This window comes from Phoca vitulina, unplaced genomic scaffold, assembly GCF_004348235.1.
Source record: "Phoca vitulina isolate PV1807 unplaced genomic scaffold, GSC_HSeal_1.0 scaffold4, whole genome shotgun sequence".
Classification (NCBI taxonomy): Eukaryota; Metazoa; Chordata; class Mammalia; order Carnivora; family Phocidae; genus Phoca; species Phoca vitulina.
Genome location: NW_022589707.1, coordinates 61,708,331 through 61,734,222, shown reverse-complemented (window position 1 = coordinate 61,734,222; position 25,892 = coordinate 61,708,331). Strand labels below are relative to the sequence as shown.

Here is a 25,892-nt window from a genome sequence, read left to right as displayed (position 1 = left end):
CCGAAGGCGGAGGCCCCCCCCGCCAGGGGCCCCTTTGCCAGAGTTGGGGTCGTCGATTCTGAGCCCTAGGGGTCCGGCTCTTTAGCCTTTGTTTAATCCGGCCTCTGCCCTGTACCGCAGAGCAGAGCTGTTGGACAGCGGCAAGGGCCGCCCCATTTTTCCTCTGCCGCCTGGGCGACAGCTGGCAAAGGATGCCCTTGGCCAAATGGAGGAGGTGTCACCCAGCCTCGGTGATCCAGAAACGTTTCAAGGGTTCTGGCTGCACACTTTGTACAAAGTGAAGGCACTGGGGCAGATTATTTGAAAAGTTGTGGGTTGACAGGAGTCGAGGTGGGCAAGGAAGTTACGTCGGAAGCAGTTTGAAAGGAGGCCTTCGATGTGGGTTTTGAAATTGGTGTAAAGGGGAAAAGGAAATATGACCTCCTTATTTCAGAACGAATTATCTTTCAGTAATCAAGAGATATTTACTTGTCCTTGTTGATTGATTTTTTTTTTTTAATTTTCTCTGTTAAAATACCACTAGCAGAGAGGCTGACAAGCTGAGGTTAACTTAATGATAGGATCTTTTATTTTTGGCTCTTAGTATTATCGAAGCCATTATCTGGAGAGCTCTGGGTGACTATGAGATTAATTGGTCAAGATGTAATGTGTAATGGACAGGTGCACATTTAACGCTGTTCCCATTTAACTTCGCACCCACTTTGGCAAAATATCCAGTAAATGGGGTATTGGAATCTGAGCTCTGTTCTCATCCCAGGAGATCTTTCAAAGTGTAGGATATTTTGAGCAATTTTGGTGCTTTGTTTTCTCCAATTCTTGAGGATTAAAAATCTTTAGTACCATACTGGATGAATAGTTCTGTATATAAATGCACTGAATCGATTTTAAAAGATAAATTCTTTATACCCTTTGGCCTTTCTCTTTCACCCTCCTATAGGTCACAGCCATATGATCTGGCTGGGCTTTGGTTCATTGGCTGTGGCTCTAACAGAAGTCACACTTTCATATGTAAAGTGAAACCAGCAGTGTTGATGCATTAATTCGTGGTCGTTTTGAAGAAAATTTCCTAACTACTATTAATCATTTTATGTTAGTTTGGTATAAGATGACAGTAACCTAACTCGATCTTGTCTATGTGAAGGTAGTGAAGATAAATGTTATAACTGTGGTGCTACCGTGCTAAAGGTAAATCTCTGGTCCCCCTCCCTTTAACTTTATATTGTGCTTTTGTCTTTTGATAAACTTGGATACTAATTATTATAGTTAGATTCTACATTTCATCCTTTCAAGATCTGTCATCAGCAGGGAAAACAGAATGTCAGATGGAACTTTATGAGTCAGTGTAGCAATCTGGGGTTGTTTATAAAGCCTCCTCCAGAAGCTAGTCACCAGCTTCCGTAGGTGCTTCAGTGTCTTCAGCGTGAAGCAGTACACCTGGTGTGTGTACTTGCTTAGACTGAATGTCAAGAACTTGAGCCAGACACTGTTTGGGAAGAATAATGATCCTACCAAGAAGTTTTTAGACATCCTCATGCTTTGGCAGAGTCAAACTGCGTGAAATGTAATGCTCTTCACACAAAGATAACCCTACACTTGCATCACAGTATCATAAATCTTTAGAATAAGAAAGGACTTTCTATTAGTTACAGAGGTTTATGCTTTATATTAAAATCTCCAGTGTGTGGGTGTACGGACACCTCAGGCAAGGTAGAGTGAATGCAGTTTGAATACATATCTTCAGTATCTCTTGCTTTACAAACTATAGAAAGGAAAGAAAGAATTGCGTATGGCAGAAAGTAAGGCTTGGCAAACACTACATGCTAACTTTGAGTACTTATTATATGCCAGGTGCTGTGCTACGAAGGGTTTTACATGTTTGAACTCCTTTTGTCTTTACAACCATTCTGTGAGGTAGCTAAAATTACCATATTTCATCCTCCATTCTACCCCCCCACCACCATTTTTGACATCTCTCTGTTATCAGGATGAATTTTTAAAACTTTATTGCATGTCAAAGTTTAATTGATAACATTTTTCCTAGTGTTACATAAAATAATGATGTATCTTATAATCAGTGGTCTTAGATCCAGCGAATTACGGTATTATTTACATTTTAAAGATGAGGCATGAGAGGTTAAGTTGCCTAAGGACACACAATTAGTCAGTGATTGAGCTAGGATTTACAACCCAGTTAGTCTGCCTCATGCCATTAGGTTATAGACTGCCTTTCTCAGAGCTCCTTAGACAGTGGTGATGTATAGAAGATGGAGTGAGAAAGCATTTTCCAGAGGGACATGGATTAAATACTTTAGAAACACTAATTCAACCTCACAGTATCAGTCAAGAGTTTTTCCTTTTCTTTTTAAAATAAAATGATTTTCTAAAAGTTGAATGTGTAAAACTTCAAAATCTGACCAGCTTACTTTTTATTACCTATGTTTATCTTTTCCCTTCTTTCTAAACTCCAGGCTCACAGTCACAATATGCTTTGCCCTTTTACATATCTCACAGATACCTGATTTTCTCTGCCCACAGTGACCTCTCTCCTTAAAAGAAAGTACAGATTTTTCTTTCAGAGTCTGATTCAAATGTCACCATCACAGAAATAAGAATTAGGGATTTAGTGTTTCTATAGCAATTAGTACGTACTTATGTTGTATCATAATAATTTGTATCCATCTTCCCCACACAAACTGTGAGCTTCCAAGGGTATTTTATTCATCTTTAAATTATCCGAGCTTAACACACAGAAGGAACTCCATAAACAATAATTGGATAAATAGATTTTCAAAATCCTTATTTCCTTCTATTTTTCTCCTTTCATTTGGTTCTTTTGGTTTTCATTGAATTTCATGTTCTAATAGTATGTTCTGATCTCAACTTCAGAAAATAGAGGGTTTTTTTTATTAATATTACTTTCACATAAAATAGAATGACATTTTAAATAATAATCCGATTATATTTCTTCTGAATTTTCTCAATCTCTAACATTACTAAATCACAAAATTTCCATTAATATTGTGATTACAGATTAAAAACATCATTTCTGTGACGAGAGGCCAGTAGGTCTCTTAGCCTTTTCTCTCTTTGCCAGAAAGATCCTGATATATGACACCACCTGTAACAGAGGCACTCCTAGTTTGTCAAATGAAAAATGTAAAAGGTGATTTTTCTTTTTTCTCCTTTTTTTTTTTTAAGATTTTATTTATTTATTAGAGAGAGAGAGAGCACAAGCCGGGGGGTGGGGGGTAGAGGCAGAGGGAGAAGTAGGCTCCCCACTGAGCAGGGAGCCCAATGTGGGGCTCAGTCCCAGGACTCTGGGATCATGTCCTGAGCCAAAAGCAGACACTTAACCAACTGAGCCATCCAGGTGCCCCTAAAAGTGATTTTTCAACACAGACCAAAGTGTGACCTTGCTGAATTTTAGGCAAACAAAATATTCCACAAATCATGTTAAAAACTTTATGGATATTTCATGGTTGGTAGTAAGAAACAGATAGCTTTGGTAGGATGATTCAGCCAGTCTAAGGGTGCAGTATGCCAGAGGTATTCTATTCAAAGGGAAATATAAGCTATGGTTTACTTAGCACATTAGATGTTTTCCTTACTTGTTATATTTTGTTTTTCAGCTTTTTTTTTTAACACGTGTTTGTCTTTTTACTTACTTTGTTTGCTTTTAGTATCTTTCTAGTATAGAAAAATTATGCATAAAAACCTGAGACTTTAGATTGACAAACCAAAATGCTTATGGTTAAAATAATAGACTGAAGACAGCCATTCATCTAGATAATCTTAGTATTGGAGATAGCTGAAGTAGAGAATTCTATCCCTTTAGTTGTGTGTGTGGTTTTTTGTGGTTTTTTTGTTTTTATTGTGTTTCTAGCTTAATTTATCTGAGCACTAGGCAACTTGCATCTCACACTGGTTGTTTTAAACTAGCTATCAAAATTAAATGAGACAAATGAAAATAATGACTGGGATTTTTTGTTTTCTTTTATTTGGGGTTTTTCTGGGTGGATTTTGAAAGGGAAATATGTGCCAGCAGATATTTGTATATACTTAGTATACATGATAAAGATGTGGGACTTCAACTTATTTTAACATCTAGATTACATTTAGTGATTTGGTCCAAAAGTACTTCTCAGGAAAAGAGAAGTTGTTTTAGAGTATGGAATTTTGTGGGAGTTTTCTTTTTTAGATTAGGTTAATTTATTTACCATCAGATTATAATAGTTATTATCACAACTATTTATTATTTTTCAGACAAGTATAAGAAAAGTCTCTTGCCTTTTTTATTGTCTAATTAGCAGTTCTTTTACTTTTCTAAGAATTCTTTATATTAGATTCTCTCTATTAAAATAGCTGATACAATTTCTATCTTCTGATGGAACTTCAACCAATATGATAAAGAGGCTATCGATTTCAGATACAAGGATTACTTAAAAAAAACTTTGCGTCATAAAATATATTAGGAAATGTCATCATCAACTAGCATTCATTAGCAAATTAAAAGTTTCTTTCCTGGAAAGACCAGTAGTTTCTATTTTTTTTTTTTAAAGATTTTATTGTCAGAGAGAGAGAGAGCACAAGCAGGGAAGCGGCAGGCAGAGGGAGAAACAGGCTCCTCACTGAGCAAGGAGACCAATGTGGGACTCGATCCCAGCACCCTGAGATCATGACCTGAGCAGAAGGCAGACACTTAACCGATTGAGCCACCCAGGCATCCCAAGACCAGTGGTTTCTAAAATATGATGTTTACAGTGTGGTTAGTGGCAACTCCAAATCTGTTTTGCCGGGGGGAGGGGGGGCTCTAATATGGATTCATCAGTTCAGAGCTGTTTTTCCCACTAGCTGAACTACTAAAAAACAATGTGTGAGTAGTAGTATTGAGGAAAAAAAGAACTTTGCATTTTTAAACACATTTTCTGGTGGAGAAAAGACTGGTTATTTTAAGATGTTGGTATTGTACTTCCATCTTAATAAAACCATATTGAAAACCCTGTAGATACTTAACAAATATCATAATCCCACATACTGAAGATGTGTTTCTGTTTCAAGTTCTATTAAAAAACAAAAATCAAATAACAACAACAAAAGGAAGGGAGAAGGAAGAAAGAAAAGGAAGAAAAAGTCCACAGAATTAATACCTAGTTATTTGCAACTTCTTATAAGTTTTTTAGAAAGTAGATGTTACTAACTTTTTGCTTGGTTTATAGATGTATTTAAAGAGGTAGAAATGCTATAAATATGGAATTTTTGTTCTAATTTTAAACATTTACTAGATTTTTAATAGGATTTTAGTATAGAACCATTATAAAAGAATGAAGCAGAAGGATGTTTTTAGAAAAATAACTTAATTGTGTGTTCTTATAGTCCTTTCTTTACTCCTTCTTGATTATTTATGTAGCTTAATTTTGTTTTTTAGAACTAGAATTAGTTTTTAATAATTGGAAAGAATTAAGAACTGATTATTTATAGTTTCCTTAGAGAGATGTTATTAAAAAATCTTTGAAATAAAAAAAAAAAAAACCTGCACAGGCTACATATATAATTGCATAATTTTAATAATTGATATTTTGCTTTCCCTATCCAGTTTTCTACCAGCACAACAATGCAGTATTTTCACTTTTCCTTCCTCTTCTATTTTAGAATTTATAACACTGAAATAATAGCACCTTCATTATCTTGTATTTGTATCACCTTTTATCTGTATGTTGGCCAGATAAATGGATAACCAGCTGAGAAAAGAGATGTTCTACTTGAAATATCTTTGGGTGTTCTCTATCCCCACCCTAAATGGTTCAGTACCACTCTTGTGCCGTAGCGTTTCTCTCCTGACCTTAACAAATATATTTGTGACTGTTAATAAAGAACTAGTGATTAATTTAAATAATACGTATATTTTATTGTAACCCCATGGTTTTTCTAAATATCTCATTTCTCCCTTTTCCATTTGACATATTTGGACTTTTTTAATGCCTCCAACTCCCTTTTAAACTCCTTGAGTCATGTAAGCTAATGTCTAATAAAATGGCCAAAGGAAATATGGTGACCATCTGTCCCGTTTATACAAGACTGAGGGGTTTCCCAGGTGTGGAACTTTCTGTATGAAATCGTGACAGCCTCAAGCAAACTGGGAGGAGCTGACTGATGATTGGAAAGGAAGGCAAGAACATCAAGAGAAGCAGAGAGGCTGAATTAATAACTATGAAATCTACATTTGTTATTGACACCGATACCATGTACCTTTGGCCACCTGTAGATAACATAGTTTTAAGTCTTACTTATCTTTGTAACTTATAACAGGATGCAATTTTAGTAAGCTCAATAGGAAGTTCTTGAATAAATCTTTTTCTGTTTGCACATTTACAGAATAGGGCTAGCATACTTCCTCACAGGGGAGTTGTGAAAATCAGGGAGCAGGTTTGTAAAATATCTTCATTACTGCATTTCCAGTTGTGCAAATGCATTATACATTATAATAGTTGAATAAGAAGCCATTTCCAAAGTCTTCTCTTTTATTCCTTAAACGTTTCTTTCCCAACTAGGAGTGGTCAGCAGATATAAGCTGGTTTGAGTTTGAGATGATGTCCCTAGAAAAAGGACCTGAAGCAGAAGGCACTGCCGAAACAGTGGATATAGCATTTAAGAATTAGGAGTCCCTTCTACAGTGAAGCATCTGCCATTAGTGGCTTTTATCCTCTTGAATATGAATATAATGGTATTTACTGTGCTCCTCGTGGATGAGTAATATCCACCTAGAAGGTATAGTGAAGCATAGAAAACTTTGTACTTTCTCATCTCAAAGAGCTTACATGAGGTCAGATAATCAAAGTATAAAAATATAACTATTGTTTACAACACTGTTTGTTGAACCATTACAGGCAATGATTCATGTGAATACCTTCTCTCAAGTGGCAGATTTCTTGGAGAGAAAGTTTGGCAACCTCACAGTTGCATGATGCATAAATACAAAATCAGGTAAGTTCTCTTCATTTTGTTGTTTGTTTTCTTTTCTAGGATGGATCTTAATATCTAGTGGAGAGGGGTTGGTAAAGCAAAGAAAATACTATATGGTACTTCTCTATATGATGGTAGAGAATTGCTGACAGAGTGGGGGGTGGAAGTGGGGGTGAGCCCAAATGAAGATTCCTGCCAAAAGCATTAGGGAAAGAAATTGTCCAAGCTTCTTTATCTCAGGTGAGAGAGAACCAGGCCCAAGGCAATAAGTAGCCCGTGAGTGAAGGACTTTAGCTTTAGGACTTGAATAGCTACCTCATGGAGTTAGATTCTGAGATAATGGATAGAAAGCACTTAATATACTTAGAGTACCTCTTAAACACTTAATAAATGAGGGTTGTAATTATTAATCATTGTAGAGTTAGTTGATCATCCATGGGCTGGTTGGCTAAACAAACCTGGCCACCTATTTCTAAAGCAACATAACTGTGTGTATGATAATCCTGTACTACTTTCTTCACGAACTATGTGCTTTGAAATGCCAACATGCTGATTTTACTTATTGTAATTAATGTTTCTTTGTTGATTTCAGTGAAGCAAAGAACTGTCTTGTAGATAAACATATTGCATTTATTGGAGATTCCAGAATTCGTCAGTTGTTTTATTCTTTTGTAAAAATAATCAATCCCCAATTCAAAGAAGAAGGAAATAAGGTAAACCTTATCTATCCTCTTCATTAGGGTATTGTTTTAGAAGTTAACCAACTGGATAGTTATAGGAGGAATATGCCTCTCCACATTAACAGAACTATAAAAGTTTTACTTTGGTTTTGGGAAAGGTGGAGGGAAAAAGGGATGATAAACATAATAGGGAACATAATGGAGAACACAAGAGGTGGTGGGTAAGGTATTAGTAAACCTTTCATTACCGTAAACTTCTAGTTTTTTGGAAATAGTAAGTTCTTTCGATAGAAAAACTTTTTAGAATTCTTTAGAAAGAAAACTAAGAGCAAATATCCCTTATTCTTCTTTTCATATTTTGCCATATTTCTTTTCGGTCTCTTAAAAAAGTGATAATATCCATTCATCTGTCGATGGACATCTTGACTCTTTCCACAGTTTGGCTATTGTGGACATCGCTGCTATAAACATCGGGGTGCACATACCCCTTTGGATCCCTACATTTGTATCTTTGGGGTAAATACCCAGTAGTGCAGTTGCTGGGTTGTAGGGTAGCTCTATTTTCAACTTTTTGAAGAACCTCCGTACTGTTTTCCAGAGTGGCTGCACCAGCTTGCATTCCTACCGACAGTGTAGGAGGGTTCCCCTTTCTCCGCATCCCTGCCAACATCTGTCATTTCCTGAGTTGTTAATTTTAGCCATTCTGACTGGTGTGAGGTGGTATCTCATTGAGGTTTTGATTTGGATTTCCCTGATGCCGAGCGATGTTGAGCACTTTTTTATGTGTCTGTTGGCCATTTGGATGTCTTCTTTGGAAAAATGTCTGTTCATGTCTGCTACTCATTTCTTGATTGGATCATTTGTTCTTTGGGTGTTGAGCTTAAGAAGCTCTTTGTAGATTTTGGATACTAGCCCTTTATCTGATATGTCATTTGCAAATATCTTCTCCCATTCTGTCAGTTGTCTTTTGGTTTTGTTGACTGTTTCTTTTGCCGTGCAAAAGCTTTTCATCTTGATGAAGTCCCAATAGTTCATTTTTGCCCTTGCTTCCCTTGCCTTTGGCGATGTTTCTAGGCAGAAGTTGCTGCGGCTGAGGTCAAAGAGGTTGCTGCCTATGTTCTCCTTTGGGATTTTGATGGACTCCTGTCTCACATTTAGATCTTTCAACCATTTTGAGTCTATTTTTGTGTGTGGTGTAAGGAAATGGTCCAGTTTCATTCTTCTGCATGTGTCTGTCCAATTTTCCCAACACCATTTATTGAAGGGACTGTCTTTTTTCCATTGGACATTCCTTCCTGCTTTGTCGAAGATTAGTTGACCATAGAGTTGAGGATCCATTTCTGGGCTCTCTATTCTGTTCCATTGATCTATGTGTCTGTTTTTGTGCCAGTACCATACTGTCTTGATGATGACAGCTTTGTAATAGAGCTGGAAGTCCGGAATTGTGATGCCACCAGCTTTGCTTTTCTTTTTCAACATTCCTCTGGCTATTCAGGGTCTTTTCTGGTTCTGTACAAATTTTAGGATTATTTGTTCCATTTCTTTGAAAAAAGTGGATGGTATTTTGATGGGGATTGCATTGAATGTGTAGATTGCTCTCGGTAGCATTGACATCTTCACAATATTTGTTCTTCCAATCCACAATGGAATATTATGCAGCCATCAAAAAGAATGAGATCTTGCCATTTGCAACAACGTGGATGGAACTGGAAGGTGTTATGCTGAGCGAAATAAGTCAATCAGAGAAAGACATGTATCATATGACCTCACTGATATGAGGAATTCTTAATCTCAGGAAACAAACTGAGGGTTGCTGGAGTGGTGGGGGGTGGGAGGGATGGGGTGGCTAGGTGATAGACATTAGGGAGGGTATGTGCTATGGTGAGCGCTGTGAATTGTGCAAGACTGTTGAATTACAGATCTGTACCTCTGAAACAAATAATATATGTCAAAAAAAAAAAAGAAGAAGATAGTAGGAGGGGAAGAATGAAGGGGAGGACATCAGAGGGGGAGACGAACCATGAGAGACTATGGACTCTGAGAAACAAACTGAGGGTTCTGGGGGGGCGGGGGGATGGGTTAGCCTGGTGATGGGTATTAAAGAGGGCACGTACTGCATGGAGCACTGGGTGTTATACACAAACAATGAATCATGGAACACTACATCAAAAACTAATGATGTAATGTATGGTGATTAACATAACAATAAAATTTTTTTTTAAAAAGTAATAATAATCTTGTAATCTTTTAGCATGTACAATTTTATGTCTTGCTTCTTTTCCCACCACTTACCATAATTCACCGTATTATTATATAATCAGTGTAAGCATCTTCATAATGGCAATGTGTTATTGAGTGGATATATGTAATTTTATATAATTCTTTCTTTTCTTTTTGTAGTTTTCTATTTTTCTTTTACAATTTAAAAAAAGGACATTCTTGATTACATCTTTGTGTGAAAACTCTCCTTTTTAGATTATTTCTGAAGAATTGAATCTCTATAATGTAAATATTAGGTTAAAGAATATAAACACTTTAAAAACTACTGATTATATTACTAAACTATTTTAATTTATACTACTATTTTCAGTGTCCATCAGGACCTAATTTTCTACAGCTTTGCTGGCACTGGGCAATTACACTGTATACTTAAAACAACAATGCGACAAATTTCTGCTCTTTTTATAGAAAATTTCTGATTTTAAAAATATATCTGTCTTTGAAAATTAACAAGAATGGATCTCTCTCTCTACATATACTTGTTAATTATTTGGTTGGTCAGTTAATACTTTGTGGATTATCTCATCCTTTCTTTTTATAAATTTTTAAGTGATGCAAAATTCTAATCCCTGTCTTCAACTGCAGATGATTGGGAGTGGGCGATAGCAAGGAGAGAAAAGTAAAATACAAGAAACTTTAGAATTGTAGGGGGAATAGCTCATGATTTTATGATGAAAATCTGCCTGTTCCTGTCAACTTGCCATGTGGTAAGGAGTTGAAAAATGAGGGACTTCACAGCTAAGTATCTAGTCACATAGTCACTACATCCTTGGGAACTATTCCTTGTGAAAAGAGTCCATTAGCTATTAGAGATTTTTGTCCACTAGGAAAGGCTAGTATAGATTTTAAATTTGAATAATGGAAAATGATAAAGTCCACTTTTCATTTATTTTGGTATCTGTAAATGTATTTTTCATTTGTATTTATATACACAAAATTATACAGAAGAGTTGATGTTTAATGACATGAGATTATCACAGTTTAAAGTAAAATACTTTGAGTGAACTTGTAAAAAGTAGAGAGATTTCTGACTTCAAGGAAACAGTTTTAATATTTCTAGGCTTAGAATAGTGTGAATTTCTGAAAATTGGAATAATGGATTTGATAGCAGTTAGTTGAAAAAAACTATAATGATTTAGTTTACAGCCAAAAGTAGGTACAATATGGTACATTGTTTCTGAGCCCTGGTTATAACAGTAGGTTTCCAGTCTTTATTTTCTAGAGGTGCCCAGTTAACCCACAATTATCAAACAAGATACATTTAAATTCATGTGCATTTAAAAAAGAAACAAAGACAGTTTGTCATAGTCTGAGAGACAGTTGCTGAGAAAGTAGTTCAAACTGCTAGTGGAACATTTGCCAAAATGTATTTTACTTAGTTCCCTTGTCTGAACACCTTGAAGACAGGGATTGTGTATTATCATTTTTATTTTTTAAATACATTTGTTGTGCCTCACACAGCCTGGCATATTGTAGAGGCTAAATTTTATTATTTTAGCCTTGGTATGGGTTTGTTTGGGTAGAATAGGTGTATTGAAGATAATTCTTTATTTGAATTTTTTTCTTCTCCGTGTTGAGGCAAAAAAAAAAAAATCTTAAAGAAGCTGTAGAGCAGGACTCTTCTCAAATTCCATTTTGTGGAAGACTGGTTCTGCAAAAACTCTGGTCAAATAAGTTTGGGCAGAGCTGGATATCCTATCCCCCTTTTAGATGGTTTTAATTTAGGCTGGGATATTAAAAACTTGAGAAGTCTTGCAGTAAAACAAACAAACAAACACCCCTGTTTGTGTTGCTTTCAGCCAGAGGGCAAACTAGATACTCTGGAGGCCCCTTCAGCCTCAAACCAGCTAGATCCTAGATTAAAACTTGTTGATGTATTTCTAGACTTTGAGGAAATGGGAGACACTCCCCAGAAAAGGAACAAACCATGAGTCAAAACCAGAGATGGGAACAATAATAGCAGGCACTCAGTAGAGGTTCAGGCTGGCCTGAAGACAGATGCCAATAGCAGCAATGCTCTGTGTGTAGAAGACGAAGCTTTGGGCCAGCAGATTTCTCAGTGGTAATATTGGAAGCCAGAGGATGCTAGAATAATAGCTTTAAACTTCTGAGAGAAAGGAAATTTCAATCTAGAATTGTGTGCCTAGCATACAAATGTCTATTCTTGAAATTTAGAACATTTTCAGATAAACAAAATCAGGGTTTATTGCTGGATAGATTTATAATAAAGGATTTTCTAAAGGGTAAACATCAGGAAGAAGGGAAATAATTCAGAAAAAAATGACCTGAAACATAAGAAGCAGTGGTTAAAGAAAATCCTAAGGATGCATGTAAATCTAAACAAACAGTGTCTAAACGATAATGTCTTTTTACACTTTATAAAAAGACAGTATTAAAGAACTGGCTAATAATAGCATGCAAGTCAGAGGAGTATGATCACAAAGTTTTCTAATGTCCCACACATACATAACATGCACACACACACATATATGCTCATACACATACATTCATATCTACATGTACAAAAACATATACATGCAAAAATCACTTTTTATATATATTCCACATATATTTAAAAAAACCTATGTATGCGTGAGGGAGCTAAAAATCAAAAAGTAAGATGATAGAAACATAATCAAAATAAGTGCAAGTGGTCTAAACTTGTCAACTAAACACAGATTTTCTGATTGGTTTTAGAAAGAACTTTCTGCTGCTTAAAAAGACATATCTAAAACAAAAGGATATGGAAGGTTTTAATTAAAAATGAGAAAAGATTTACTAGACAAATACTTATTAAAGAAAGATAAGTCATATTAATATAAGACAGAATAGATTGTAAGGCAAAAAGTGTTATCAAGGATACAGATACTTTTTAATGACAAAAGTTTTAAATCACTAAGATTTGAAACTCGTGGGCATGAAATAAATTAACCTTAAAATGTATAAAGCAAAATTAATATGATTACAGTGAAGAGTTGACAAATCCTCCGTCAAAGTGAGAGAATTGCTCACTGCTCATGCATTTAATGATAGGACAGGCAAAATTACTAAGCATATAGTTGACTATTAACATGCTGATTTTATGAACTTACAGCTCAATACTTAAAGAATACACTAAAAAATCAAAGAATATATTTTTTCAAAGCACACGTGGAATCTTTTTGACAACATATTGGGCCATTAAGCAAGCCTCAACAATATCAGAGAATTGGTATCATTCTTTCTCTATTAGATAAGTTCCTTTATATTCTAACTTAACCTGATAAAAATTCTATAAGGATCCATAAGGAACAGTAAACGTTCCTAATGGTGAAATGTTAGACATATTTATGTTAAATTCAAAGAGGAGACAGGGTTGTCCATTATTTCTGCTTCTATTCAAAATTGTATTAGAGGTCTTACCAAGGAAAGATAAAGATGTAAAGATTGGAAAGAGATAGACTCAGAATTTCATATGATACAATTATCTACAAAGAAAACTCCAAAGAATCTATAGAAAATTACTAGATGTAATAAAAATTTTAACAAGATAGCTGATATTAAGATGAACATACAAAAATTAATTGTAGTAACTCAATGAAGCTGTTAAAAATGAATTGTTTATCTACACGAGGAACATAAAATTCAAACTCATTTAAAAAATACTGTATACAATAGTTAACAAAAACCATAGAGTACATAGGAATAAGCCTAGCAAATGTGGAAGGTCTTTATGTAGAAAAATCATAAAACTTTATGTAAGCACAATTTAGAATGATAAAATTAAATATGAGATATATACTATATTCTGGAATGGGAAGAGTCAATATTGTAAAGATGTCAGTTATTCCTAAATTGATCTATAGATTCAATGTGATTTGAATAAAATCCTAACAGGATTTGTTATGGAACTTTACCAATTGATTCTAAATTTTATGTGGAAGGGCAGTGGACCAAGAATAACCACAACAGGTCTGAAGAACAAGGTGGAAAAGACTTATTTTCCAATATCCAGATTTATTTTAACTCTGTCATAACTAAGACAGTGTGGTATTGGTAGAGCTAAACAAAGAAACCAATGGAACATGATATAGAGCTTTAAAATAAACACGTGTGGGACGCCTGGGTGGCCCAGTCAGTTAAGTGTATAGCTCTTGATTTCGGCTCAGGTCATGATCTTAGGGTCGTGAGACTGAGCCCTGCATCAGGCTCCACACTCAGTAGGGAGTCTGCTTGAGACTTTCTCCTCCCTTCTCCCCGCTCTCTCTCTCTAAAATAAATAAATAAATCTTTAAAAATATATATAAAATAAAACACTTGCATATAAAAAGACTTAATAAATAACAGAGATGCTGTTGAATATCCCTAGAGAAAAGGAGGTCTATCCAATTAATGATGTTGAGGCAATTGGTTATGTATATGGAAAAAAGGTGAAATTGGAACCTCTACCTCATCTCATCAAGTAAAATCATTTCTAGATGAATTTAGCCTTAAATGTGGAAGCTAAAATTTTTAAACCTTTAGCAAAAAAAAAAAAAAAAAAAAAAAATGCAAGGGAATATCTTCATTATTTCAAGTAGGGAGAAGTTTCTTACATAAGAAACAAAAAGTGCTAACTATAAAATAAAAGATGGATAAATTTATATACCTTAAGATTAAGAGAATCTGTTCATCAAAAGATACCTTACAGAAGAAAAGGTAAGCTATGAACTAGAAGATATTTATAACATACATCCAAGAGATATAAGGACTCACAAATTAATTAAAAAAAAAAAAAAAGACAACCTAGTAGAAAACAAAAGAGGAAAGGCATGACCAGGCATTTCAAAGAGGAGGAAACATAAATCCCAGTGTAAATCTGAAAGATGTTTAAGCATTCATAATTTGGGAATTTCAAATGAAGACCATAGTGAGATACCATTATATACCTACTTTAGTGACAGAAATTAAATTTTACAATGGCAAAAAATATGAAATCTGACAAGATTTATTAAAGACTGTATCTCAAACTGTTGGTGAGAGTATAAATTGTTACAAACACTTCAGAAAATAACTTCCATTATCATGTGAGGGTGAACATTTGTATAGCCTGGGAACCTATACAACTATTACTAGGGATGCTCTTATTATTCATTTATTAAGAAACCTGCAAGAAGGTGACTATCAGTGCTGTCTACAATCTAGATTTGGTGCATTGTATCAACTGACCTAAACTCTACAAAAATAATAAACATAATATTTGATATATATAAATATAATAAATTGATTGATGTAGGAAGGTTTTAAAAGGCCAAGAGATGTTCTAGATTATAAAAGAGTAAAGAGACATGATAACTAAATGCCTGATTTTAATTGAATTCTAGATTAAAATAGAAGAGCTATAGAGAGGACATTATTGGGAAATTAGGGAAATTTGAATGTGGACTGTATATTAGATTAATATTTTGTCAATGTCAAGTTTCTTAGGTGGGATTATAGTATTACGGTTACATAAGAGAATATTTATGTTCTTAGGAAATACATGCTTTATATATTTAAGGGTGAAATGCTATGTCTGCAGTTTACTTTCATATGGTTCAGTAAGAGAAAAACAATGTACATATCTGTGCAGAGAGAGACAAGCTAGTGTAGAAAATGTAAACAATTGATAAAGGGTGGTTGGGGTGCTCATTATAATTTTGTCAGTTTTGCTCTCAGTTTGACATTTTTCTTTTAAGTTTGACATTTTTCAAAATTAAAAGTTGGAGAGAAAGCCAATTACATGAAACAATATATCATTTAAGGATGCATATACATGTGACAAAACTATATAATAGAAAGCAAAATAAAAAAACAAAATTCAAAGTAGTGGTTCCTTTGGGTGAAGCAAGGAATTAAGAAGGGAAGGTCCACGTAGGTCACTCAGTGTGTTGGTAGTGCTCTGATTTGTGCCATGGACTCAGGAGTGCTTATTTATGTTTATTGTGCTTTGTGATTACATATGTGACATATTCTTTTGTATATATCAAATGTTACATTAAAATGGTAAAGGAAAAGAAGAGAGAGATTGAGTTGAATTAACTGAACTATGCAAAAGGAGGAAAAAGAAAGTTCATGACACATTAGTTCTCTGAAGAAGAACTTTAACAAGGTCGGGATGGGATAGGAGGATGAAAACACGTGTAATTTTGTCTGACCCAGTATTTCCAAGATTTATTGGACTAAGGAAACTCTTTTCATAGAACACACCTTAAAGTACTATTGGTCCCAAGAGTCCTTTTGGGAAATGATGCTTGAATTTTAAACACTAGCCTGCTGATAAAAGCAAGCTTTGTTTCACAGAGATATAAATATAAATACTATTTGTCTGGTTAAATTAATGAAGACATTTCAGCCTTGGTTTTAGGAAGAGAATTAGCTTCTTTAGTTGACCACCGCCACCCCCACCCCATCCTGGATTTTTAACTCTGAAAGGATTTCTATTCTTTATATGGAATGCTTGGTTATAAGAAGTTGTCTCCAAACTTTATTTTTTTCTTCAACTGGACCACTTATGTACAGTCTTCAAAGCGAAACCCAAAATAACCTAGAGTCATATATGTGCACTCCTGTTCAGACAGGACTGCTACTAGTATACTGGTGAGAAGAGACTAATATTGCTGTAGCAACAAAACCACTCTACGATCTTAACAAATTCTTTTCTCACTTAGTGCTGCATGTTGTGGGTGGGCTGGCAAGAGGCTTTGCTCTTTGCGCTCAATCAGGGATTCCTGCTTGTTGGAATTTGTACCATCTTCTAGTTGTACCATTTGGAACATTATGCCTCTGCAGTCTCAGCATTAGGTTAAGCTAGAGACTAGAGAATTGCCCTGGGAAGAAGAAAGTGACCCATATCACATCTAGCCACATAACACTGGCCAGAACTAGTCATATAGTTCTGTCTAACGGATTGGGGGGCTGGGGTGGGACTCAGGAAATGCAGAAGAGCAATCCATCCTTGCCATAGATAATAGTAGTAGGACTAAACTGGAATGTGGCAGCCGTGACAAAAAGATAATTTATGTAGGCATGTTTACATATTTGCTTGCTTATTTGGAGTTGAGGTTTTGTCTTTGAATTATATCTTAGATGTTAAAAATCACATATAAACAATGTAGTGTCACTTATTTTTTTGGTATTCTGTGTAGGTCTTTTTCCCTTCAGGTTGAATATAGATAATTGAGATGTGGTGCATAACTAAATTAACAAAAGCAGCTAAAGGGAGAATTAGTGACATAAAATTAATTTGTATATGAATATTTCTCTGTTCTCTCTTTTTTAAATGATAGCATGGGAACATTCCTTTTGAAGACAAGATTGCATCAGTGAAAGTGGTAAGTTCATGTAATAGTAAGCTAAATACTGTGTTGAAACTGTATTCGTCGGTTAATTTATTTGTAGATCAGCTAATGCTTTGTGTATACTAAATATATTTCAATGTATTTAGAGTAGATAAGAATAGTTAAAATGATTGAATAAATGTTTGTATGCACTGTTTTGTGTAATAAAATGGAAAATTTGGTTCTCAGATTTTTTTTAATCCAGAAAAAAATAATCTTGTATGTTAATTTGAAGCCAGTAGATGTTCAGGATTAATATCTGTAAAAGAATATATGTGAATTTTATGAATTCCTAGTTGCAGTAACTTCTCCTAGATACTGAGAATACAGTGGGGATCAAGACAAAGATGTCCTAGACCTAATGGATTTTGCAAGTCATTATAGTTCTCTACATGCATTAAATGTGGAATAAGGATGGTAAAAAGGAAAAAGTGGGGCATTAGGAATGTACAAAACAAGGAATTAAAAATAGTTTCCTCTTTGAGAAAGAGATGTTTTAACTAAAGCTTCAAGGATTGGGGCGCATGGGTGGCTCAGTCGTTAAGCGTCTGCCTTCGGCTCAGGTCATGATCCCAGGGTCCCGGGATCGAGCCCCACATCGGGCTTCCTGCTCGGCGGGAAGCCTGCTTCTCCCTCTCCCACCCCTCTGCTTGTGTTCCCTCTCTCGCTGTGTCTCTCTCTGTCAAATAAATAAATAAAATCTTAAAAAAAAAAAATAAAGCTTCAAGGATCAGTAGGAGCAAGTCAGGTCCCGTGGAAGAGTTTTATGAGCATTGTAGACAGAACAGTATGTGCAAAGTCCTGGAGAAAAAGGAGCACATAGAGCATCCTAGCAGCTGAAGGAGAACCAAAAGGGTACTTAGCATGAGGGCGAGAGTGGCAGGAGAAAAGGCAGAATGTCTTTGTAGAGGCCAGATCCTGCACCTCCTTAGCAGTTCTGAGGACTTTGGAATTTATTCTGAGGGCCATTGAAAGTTCTTGAATATTTAAGCAAGAATGTGGCAAGATCAGATTTAAATTTTGAAGCGATTACTACAGGGAGTCATTTAGAGGGAAACAGAAGTGGGTACAAGAAGTATCATGAGACCATTGGGAAACTGAGGTGGGAGTGAAGGTGTTGCAGACCAGTGGTGGTATTCGTTAGGTACTCTGTACGACAGGTGCATGTTTATTTTGAATGGTAGATATGTTTCTTTGACTTTTTCTTATGTTTCTTTTTCAGGATTTTCTGTGGCATCCAGAAGTTAATGGTTCTATGAAACAGTGTATCAAAGTGTGGACCGAGGTCTGTATTTGAAAATACCACATTTTAAAAGCTCATGAACACGCACTGATTTGCTCCCCCTTACTCACCTGTCCCACTCTTCTGTACTTTATGCCAACTTTCTTAATAGTGACTAAATTGTGCTGGATTGATGCTGTCACTTTACTGAGTGAGAAGAGGGAGTTTTGATCCAGTTCCTCTGCTGCCACCACCCTGGCCCTACAGCCATTATGCTCATGCCACACTTTGCAGCCAGAATTTTCTGTTACTGCTGTAGCCCAGTTCATTCAAACCCAGGTCATCTTCCTAGCACAACATACATTCTTTTGAGTGTTTTCCCACTTTGTCCTTCAGACTCATGACCAGGTTCTTTAGGAACCTATTTTTTGTTAAATAGCCTGTTTTCTTACCTTTTATCATTACACTTGTGACCCAAAAGTGGAGCCTGGTATATTTTGGCTCATAATGTTCGGAGATAAATTAGATATAAGGACAAGCATGCTATTAACCTTGAAAACCCCTAAGTCCTCACAAGTCCACTCTACAATCTCCACAGTAGTCTCCGTGGAGCTCTTGGTCTGTCCTTTAATTAAACCTGTATTCTTTCCCAGAGGTGTTCGCATTCAGGATGGATAAAGCAATATTCAATTTTGTTGATCTTGTTTTGCTTAATTACTTGTGCTGCAATGGTATTTTTCTTTGCTTCTTTTCACATTACACGTTTAGTACTGCAACCACTTCATACACCAAATAAGCTTATGTAGTCAACATTTCTAACTTTATTTCTTTCACAAAATGTGTTTAAGTTTTCAAAAAACAAAAATGCAAACAACTTCTAGAATTCAACTTTCTGGTAAATTACAGTCTCATATAATTGTCTTTTGTTTTTGTTGATATGTTTATTGCAAAAGTATAGAATAATGTTACATGTATATTTCAAAGGATTTAAACATATGTTTTATATTTGTGCTGGACCTAAAAGTATATCCATTAAAGTAGTAGAAATTCACAGTTAAATAAACATCAATGTAGTATAATTTATAAGTCCTGCAAAGTCACAGAAGACCTTTGTTATTTACTAACTTGGAGATACATTGCATATCCAGATTTTCAGTTCTTGTAATTTGTAAAACTAGTTTTTTGGAGCATTAGCTTCTCTTGTAAAACTCCATACGCACTATTGGGGGAAAGAAAAGATTCAGCTTATTTAGGGAGATGGCCGTGTCATTACCTAAGATTGATTAGTTGATTGATTTCATTTATTTAAAGAGTATGTATGTATGTATGCATGTATTTATGTATGTATTTTTGGCAGTTTTCATAGTAAGCTGCTAGATCCTAAGAATACAATGATCCATATTTTTATGATTTATGTAGTATTGCTAGTTTTATGCTGGGTATTAGGAGTGTGGCTAGAAATTAGCCTCAGTCTCGGCCCTCAAAGAATTTACAATATCTAGTAGATAGTGACTTTCTGATGAATAATAATGTGGTAAAATGAAGAGTAACTACAGAATTGAGCACAACGGACTATGAAAGCACCATGGATAGAGGCACTTAGTATGGGGGTTGGTTAGATACAGGTGATAGTTTAAGAAAGCTTTACAGAGGAGATAATATTTCCAGAAGAACTGTGGGGTCAGAAAGACACACTTATTACCTGAGATAGCATTATTGAAGCCTACAGGCATAAAAGCAAAGTTGAGTTTAGACAACTCCACTATGATTCAACGGATATTTATTAATCGCCTGTCATTTTCTAGGTACTGGGTTAAAAACTGCTGATACCTTGGTTAACACAATAGAGTTCCTCTCCTCAAAGAGCTTCCAGATGAGTGGCAGATATAATTAAGAAAGTAATGTGACACGTACCAAAAAAGGGGAAAATAGGGTGCAGGATGATTACAGAGAGTAGGCACTACTCTAAGTTTTCAAAACTAGTTTTCAGATAAAGTGATCTTAAGGGTGCAGGCCCAGAGGTGCCTGGGTGGCTCAGTCAGTTAAGCATCTGCCTTCGGTTCAGGTCATGATCACGGGGTCCTGGGATCGAGCCCCACATTGGGCTCCCTGCTCAGGAGGGAGCCTGCTTTTTCCTCTCCCTCTGCCTGCCGCTCCGTCTGCTTGTGCTCTCTCACTGTCTGTCAAATAAATAAATAAAATCTAAAAAAGGGGGGAGGGGGAGGGCCTGGTGTGAGAAAGGAGGGTTGTTTCATGCATAGGAAATAGTATATGCAAAGATACTGAAGATAGAGTGTAGCTTATTCAGGGGATCTTTTTTTTTTTAAGATTTTATTTATTTATTTGACAGAGAGCACAAGCAGTGGGGGAGAGGGAGAAGCAGGCTCCCCTCTGAAAGGTTTAAACAAGAGAATGATGACATAGTGGAGTAGTTGTGGGAAAATTAGGCTAACCTGTGAAGAAACCAACAATTTAGATTTAATACTATAGGTAAGTGGTAGTCATTAAGAAGTCTGAGCTACTCGGGTGGATTTGGAGAATCTGGGTACAGTGTGAGGTGATATTTGAAGTTACTTGAATAGAAGACATTGAATAGGCAGTGGGTTTAGAGATTAAAGAAGAGGGCTTGTAATGGAACGATCAAAAAACTTGTGAGAAGGGGCAGTAAATGGAGTAAGAGGAAAAGCAGAAGAATAATTGTAATGTAACACACAGGGGAGGTAAGAGTTTTAAAAAAGTGGCCAGTCAGAAGTGTCACTTAAGGAACTAGACAGAGTAGAATGAAGCTAACAGAATGTGGCAATTCAGAGTTCCTTAATGGGAAGGTCAAGCCCCAAATCAAAACGTCATCAATTGAGGCATAAATGAGAGATAAAAGAAATTGTCATAGCGAGGGCAAAATGCTCTTCCATGTAATCTGTTGGTTAATGGTGTGAGGGGGAAGGATTTGAGAGTGAGGCATGGTTGAAGGAATGTGTTTTTGAGGATAAAGATGATTTAGCATTTTGTAGATGGGGGAAGGAAGGAGACTAGAGAATGAAGACAAGATTGATGAGAGTTAGAGACGGATCATTCATGGGTATAGCCTTGGATGTAAAGAGGGAGGCTATAGAAACAGAGTAAGGATTAGCCATTAGGAATAGGGAGATATTTCTTGACTCTGTTGTTCAAGAAAGATAAGCTGGCTGAGGTTGTAAGAATGGAGGAAGAAAGGCTAGAGCACACAAGCCAGATGAATTGTTTTCTCTATGAAGTTTGAGAATTAAATTCTATATTGAAAGTAAGAAGGAAGGCAAGAGGGACCTGTAGAAGGGAAATAAGATTTGGGATAACCAATGTGAAGAATGAGAAGAGGAGCCATCTAAAGCTGAGGAAAAAGTTCCACTAAAATAACAGTGTAAAATGAAGCACACTAGACTGGAAATAAGAATATCTAGGAAGGAAATTATTGTTACTCTTTTTCTCTGCTTTCATAGTCTTCTACACTAGCATGTATTACCTTTACAATGAGACAATACCCATCATTTTTATTTTTATAGATGAGTCAGATTTTTTTCTAATTAAATTTCTTGCTTATATTTACTTGTTCCTGTGCACATGTTTCTAATACCACGTCTTAGATGTTGTGGAAAGTACACTTCAGGAGTCACAAGACTTAAGTTCTGGCTTTGTCCCTACCAGGCCTCAGCAATACCCTGTAAACTTTTCTGAGTCCGTATGCTTAACTTTATAGGATATGTATAATATCTTCTTGCCTATATCACAAGTGGTAAGAATCTATATTAAAATAAGCTAATTTAACAGAACTTAATAAATTACCAAGTACTATATAATTGGTAATATTAGTAGTAGGACAATTTCCATTTGGTCAGGATTTGTTAAATAGGATGATTTCCATTTGGTCAGTATTTTGTTAAATACGTATTGGATTTAGCTTTCCCAAAGACATTTCTTATATTTTATTTAACACTTACACCATGTACCCTATAGGCTTCCATGGATATTTTTTTTAATTTGCTGCCATAATATACTCTATAAACAGTTTACTCAGAATTCAGGATAATATTAGGCCATATTAGATTTTAGTGATTGGGGTTTTTTTTTTAAGAACATCAAAGAATTAAACATACCAGCTTCATGCCATCCTCTTAACCACATAACCATGTAAGGTTTTAGGCATTGGATGTTCCATCTTGTTATATAACAAGAATCCAGTAAGGAACTCTAGAAAATTAAAGTGCATTTAGAAGGAAAAACTTAAATTCAAGGCAAGAAGCAAGTGATGTTACTTATATTAATTCCCTTAACTGGATAGAACATTATGACAAAGATTTTTCTTTCTTTAGGACTCTGTTGCAAAGCCCCATGTGATTGTAGCGGGAGCTGCCACAGTAAGTTATTATCTATATTCTTACATGATGATTTTTGTTTCATACTTAAGGACATGCTAAGAAAAAGTTAACTTATGTTAAATAAAATTCTTGATTGTACTTAGGTATCAATTCCCACTTCTATTATAATTAATGAGGCTGATGAATTATCATGAAAAAAATCTGAGTGAATTTCATAAACTTGGTGTTAAATGTCAATATTATTTTATATCTAAAATTATATTTTTCTTGAATGTTATACATTGAGTGTCTAATTTTATATCAGCTTTTTCTAATTACCTTCATAGATTTCATGAAATAATTTGACCAAATTTTATTCTAATGTTGAATAAAAATGGGAATTATCTTAAAATAATAACTTCTGTTACAATAGAGTAAATTATAATTTTTCTGTGATAAATACTGAATTAATGCTTAATTTTTACTTCTTAGTGGTCTATCAAGATTCACAATGGTAGCAATGAAGCGCTTTCCCAATATAAAATGAACATTACCTCTATAGCACCACTTTTAGAAAAACTGGCAAAGACTAGTGATGTTTATTGGGTCTTACAAGGTAAGGAATGAGTAATGAACAAATGTCATTTTGCATATATTTTGAGGCATGGGTTTTTATTGTCTCCTGTTTCAAGAAGCAAAATTACTCCTTTGTGAGAATAAATCTTGAAATAAGGATTGCAAAATTAGAATAATTTGAGTTATTTGCTTTCCTTTTCTGAACTTAAGGAACAGACAAATAAATATAATAAGTAAAAATAAATAATAAATAAACATATCCTTCAAGGAGCCTCCGTATACAAAATGGCTGCAGAATATAACAAAGAGAATAAGTTCTCGAAGGCAAATGAGATGTTTAGGTCTGATTTTATTTCTTACAAAGTATATTTATTATAATTGGGAAATATAGAAAAAATTATTGTCTGTTTCATAATATTAGACTCACTAGAAGTAAATGAATGTACTTTGGAATTGACAGAATATATTTAAATCATACCATCTAGTTTATACTTGGTAATGAAATTCTTTAAGAGAAAGTTGACATTAGATCAAGTCATTTCAGGGGTTTATTGAAGGTCCATTATTTAATGCCTACCATAATATGAAATTGCCTTGGATATTTTAACAATTCAACTTGCTTGTCAGAAATTCTTATGATTATTTCTGAATTGAATGTCAAGTTGAGTGGAACAACAAGGGTGGTGATAATCTGTTCTGCAATCTATATTATTTATAGACTCATCGTTAACCTTTCTCTTACTAAAATGAGAAAAAATTAAATTATTTATAGTAAGTGATAAGGGACCTTGGTCCTCAATAATACTGCTTCCTAATTGTGTCAACAAAGCAGTGACAGGAGGAAAAAAAAGATTGACTGCTACTCTTTATTAGGCAGTCTTCCCCAGTCCAGTTTTAAATTCCATTGCCCAGTAGAACTCCGCATCCCCAAATTTTAAACTCTTAAGACATGCTAGAACATAAAAATGTTTCCTGAAAGCTGTGTACATAAAAGAAAAAAGGGATGAAAGTTCTTTAAATTTGAAGGAGGTATTGATTGATTGAAAGCATCTGAACTTTAACAACAAAATATGAAATGCAATCAACTAACTTGCATGATCACAATTTCTACCAATAGGGACTTTTTAAATGTGTTTTTAAAAATATGTGTTTCACGTGCAGATCCTGTTTATGAAGATCTATTAAGTGAAAATAGGAAAATGATCACTAATGAGAAGATAGATGCCTACAATGAAGCTGCAGTCAGTATTTTGAATAGTAGCACCAGAAATTCTAAATCAAATGTTAAGATGTTCAGTGTTTCTAAATTAATTGCTCAAGAAACCATCATGGAATCATTGGATGGCTTACATCTCCCTGAATCAAGCAGAGAAACTGTAAGAATTCTTGTATCTGTCAGAAGATAGAAACTATAATATCTTATTGGTTATAACTATACATCACTATAATATGGTAACAAATAATTTATTTTATTGCAATCTTAATTACTTGTAGTTATTCTATCTAAACATATATCTACACATAATTTTGCTTTCTATTACCTCGCTGAATATATTAGTGAGAGTTTTAGTAAAAAGGGGAAGAAGCTATGCAAGGGAGGAAATGAAACTTCATTTATTGAGTGCTAGTCACTGTTAATATACCTTATCTCCTAAGAAGCTTATAAATTCTCAGCACGTTCATGTTTAAAAACTATTACTTTATGTTCTCTTTAACTTAAGCCTTAAATTTATAAGACTAAGCTTCTGTGAAGCACACATTTTTAAAATATGTGGAATCATTTTTATTATTTCCTTATAGTTCTTAAACCCTAAGTATTAGTCAGAGTGCATAGTAGTTACTGAGCAAATCCAGATTGACAGATGGAAAGGGATTTTAGGTCAAATAAGAAAGAGAACTGCCTAATTGTAAATTTTCGCACACAGTACAACAGATATTATTGTTTTCTTATAAAGCAGAATCTTTTTGAGGATCACATAACCCCTTTGACTATTCAGTAAAAGGCAATGATTCTATTCCTGTTCCATGCAGAAAAATGCGTGTTTGCATATTCACAGACATGGTTCTCCATAGACTTTAAAGGGGCTTTGTGGACCCTGGAACTGGTTAAGAACCTTAGGCTGGAGTTTGTAGGCTAGTATCTTCAAGAATGCCAGGTAGAGAACTTCCTGAAGTCACAGGGCTAAAAGGATGAGCTTTTCTAAATAGTTGAGTCTTTCTGAATGCTTAGGCTTAAAAAATATAATCATTTTAGAGTTCCAAAATTGCCTAAACTATGAAATTTTTATAAAACTAGATTTGATTGAACTTCAACTAGACAGAATATTGGCAGCTTGTCTAGAAGATTTTTATTATAATGAAACCATATTAAAGATTCCACATTTTATTTGATATTAGAAACCTTAAAACATTAGAATCCTAAGTGGTCCATAAACTGTAAACGAAATGAAAAGCAAATTACAAATATTGTTAGCTAAGAATTAGTGATTTTTTTGGTGCCAGTAAT

The 25,892-nt window shown here is 34.8% G+C and overlaps 1 protein-coding gene across 1 annotated transcript in view; it reads left to right on the top strand.

The window, feature by feature from the left end:
- Nucleotides 1-25,892, top strand: part of CASD1 (CAS1 domain containing 1) — a 49,855-nt gene that overhangs the window by 977 nt on the left and 22,986 nt on the right. Inside the window, exons 2-8 of the mRNA XM_032402133.1 lie at nucleotides 6,885-6,981; nucleotides 7,553-7,673; nucleotides 17,207-17,251; nucleotides 18,480-18,542; nucleotides 22,826-22,870; nucleotides 23,303-23,426; nucleotides 24,548-24,762. Coding sequence (XP_032258024.1) covers nucleotides 6,885-6,981; nucleotides 7,553-7,673; nucleotides 17,207-17,251; nucleotides 18,480-18,542; nucleotides 22,826-22,870; nucleotides 23,303-23,426; nucleotides 24,548-24,762 — 710 coding nt within the window. The remainder of the gene's footprint in view (nucleotides 1-6,884; nucleotides 6,982-7,552; nucleotides 7,674-17,206; nucleotides 17,252-18,479; nucleotides 18,543-22,825; nucleotides 22,871-23,302; nucleotides 23,427-24,547; nucleotides 24,763-25,892) is intronic.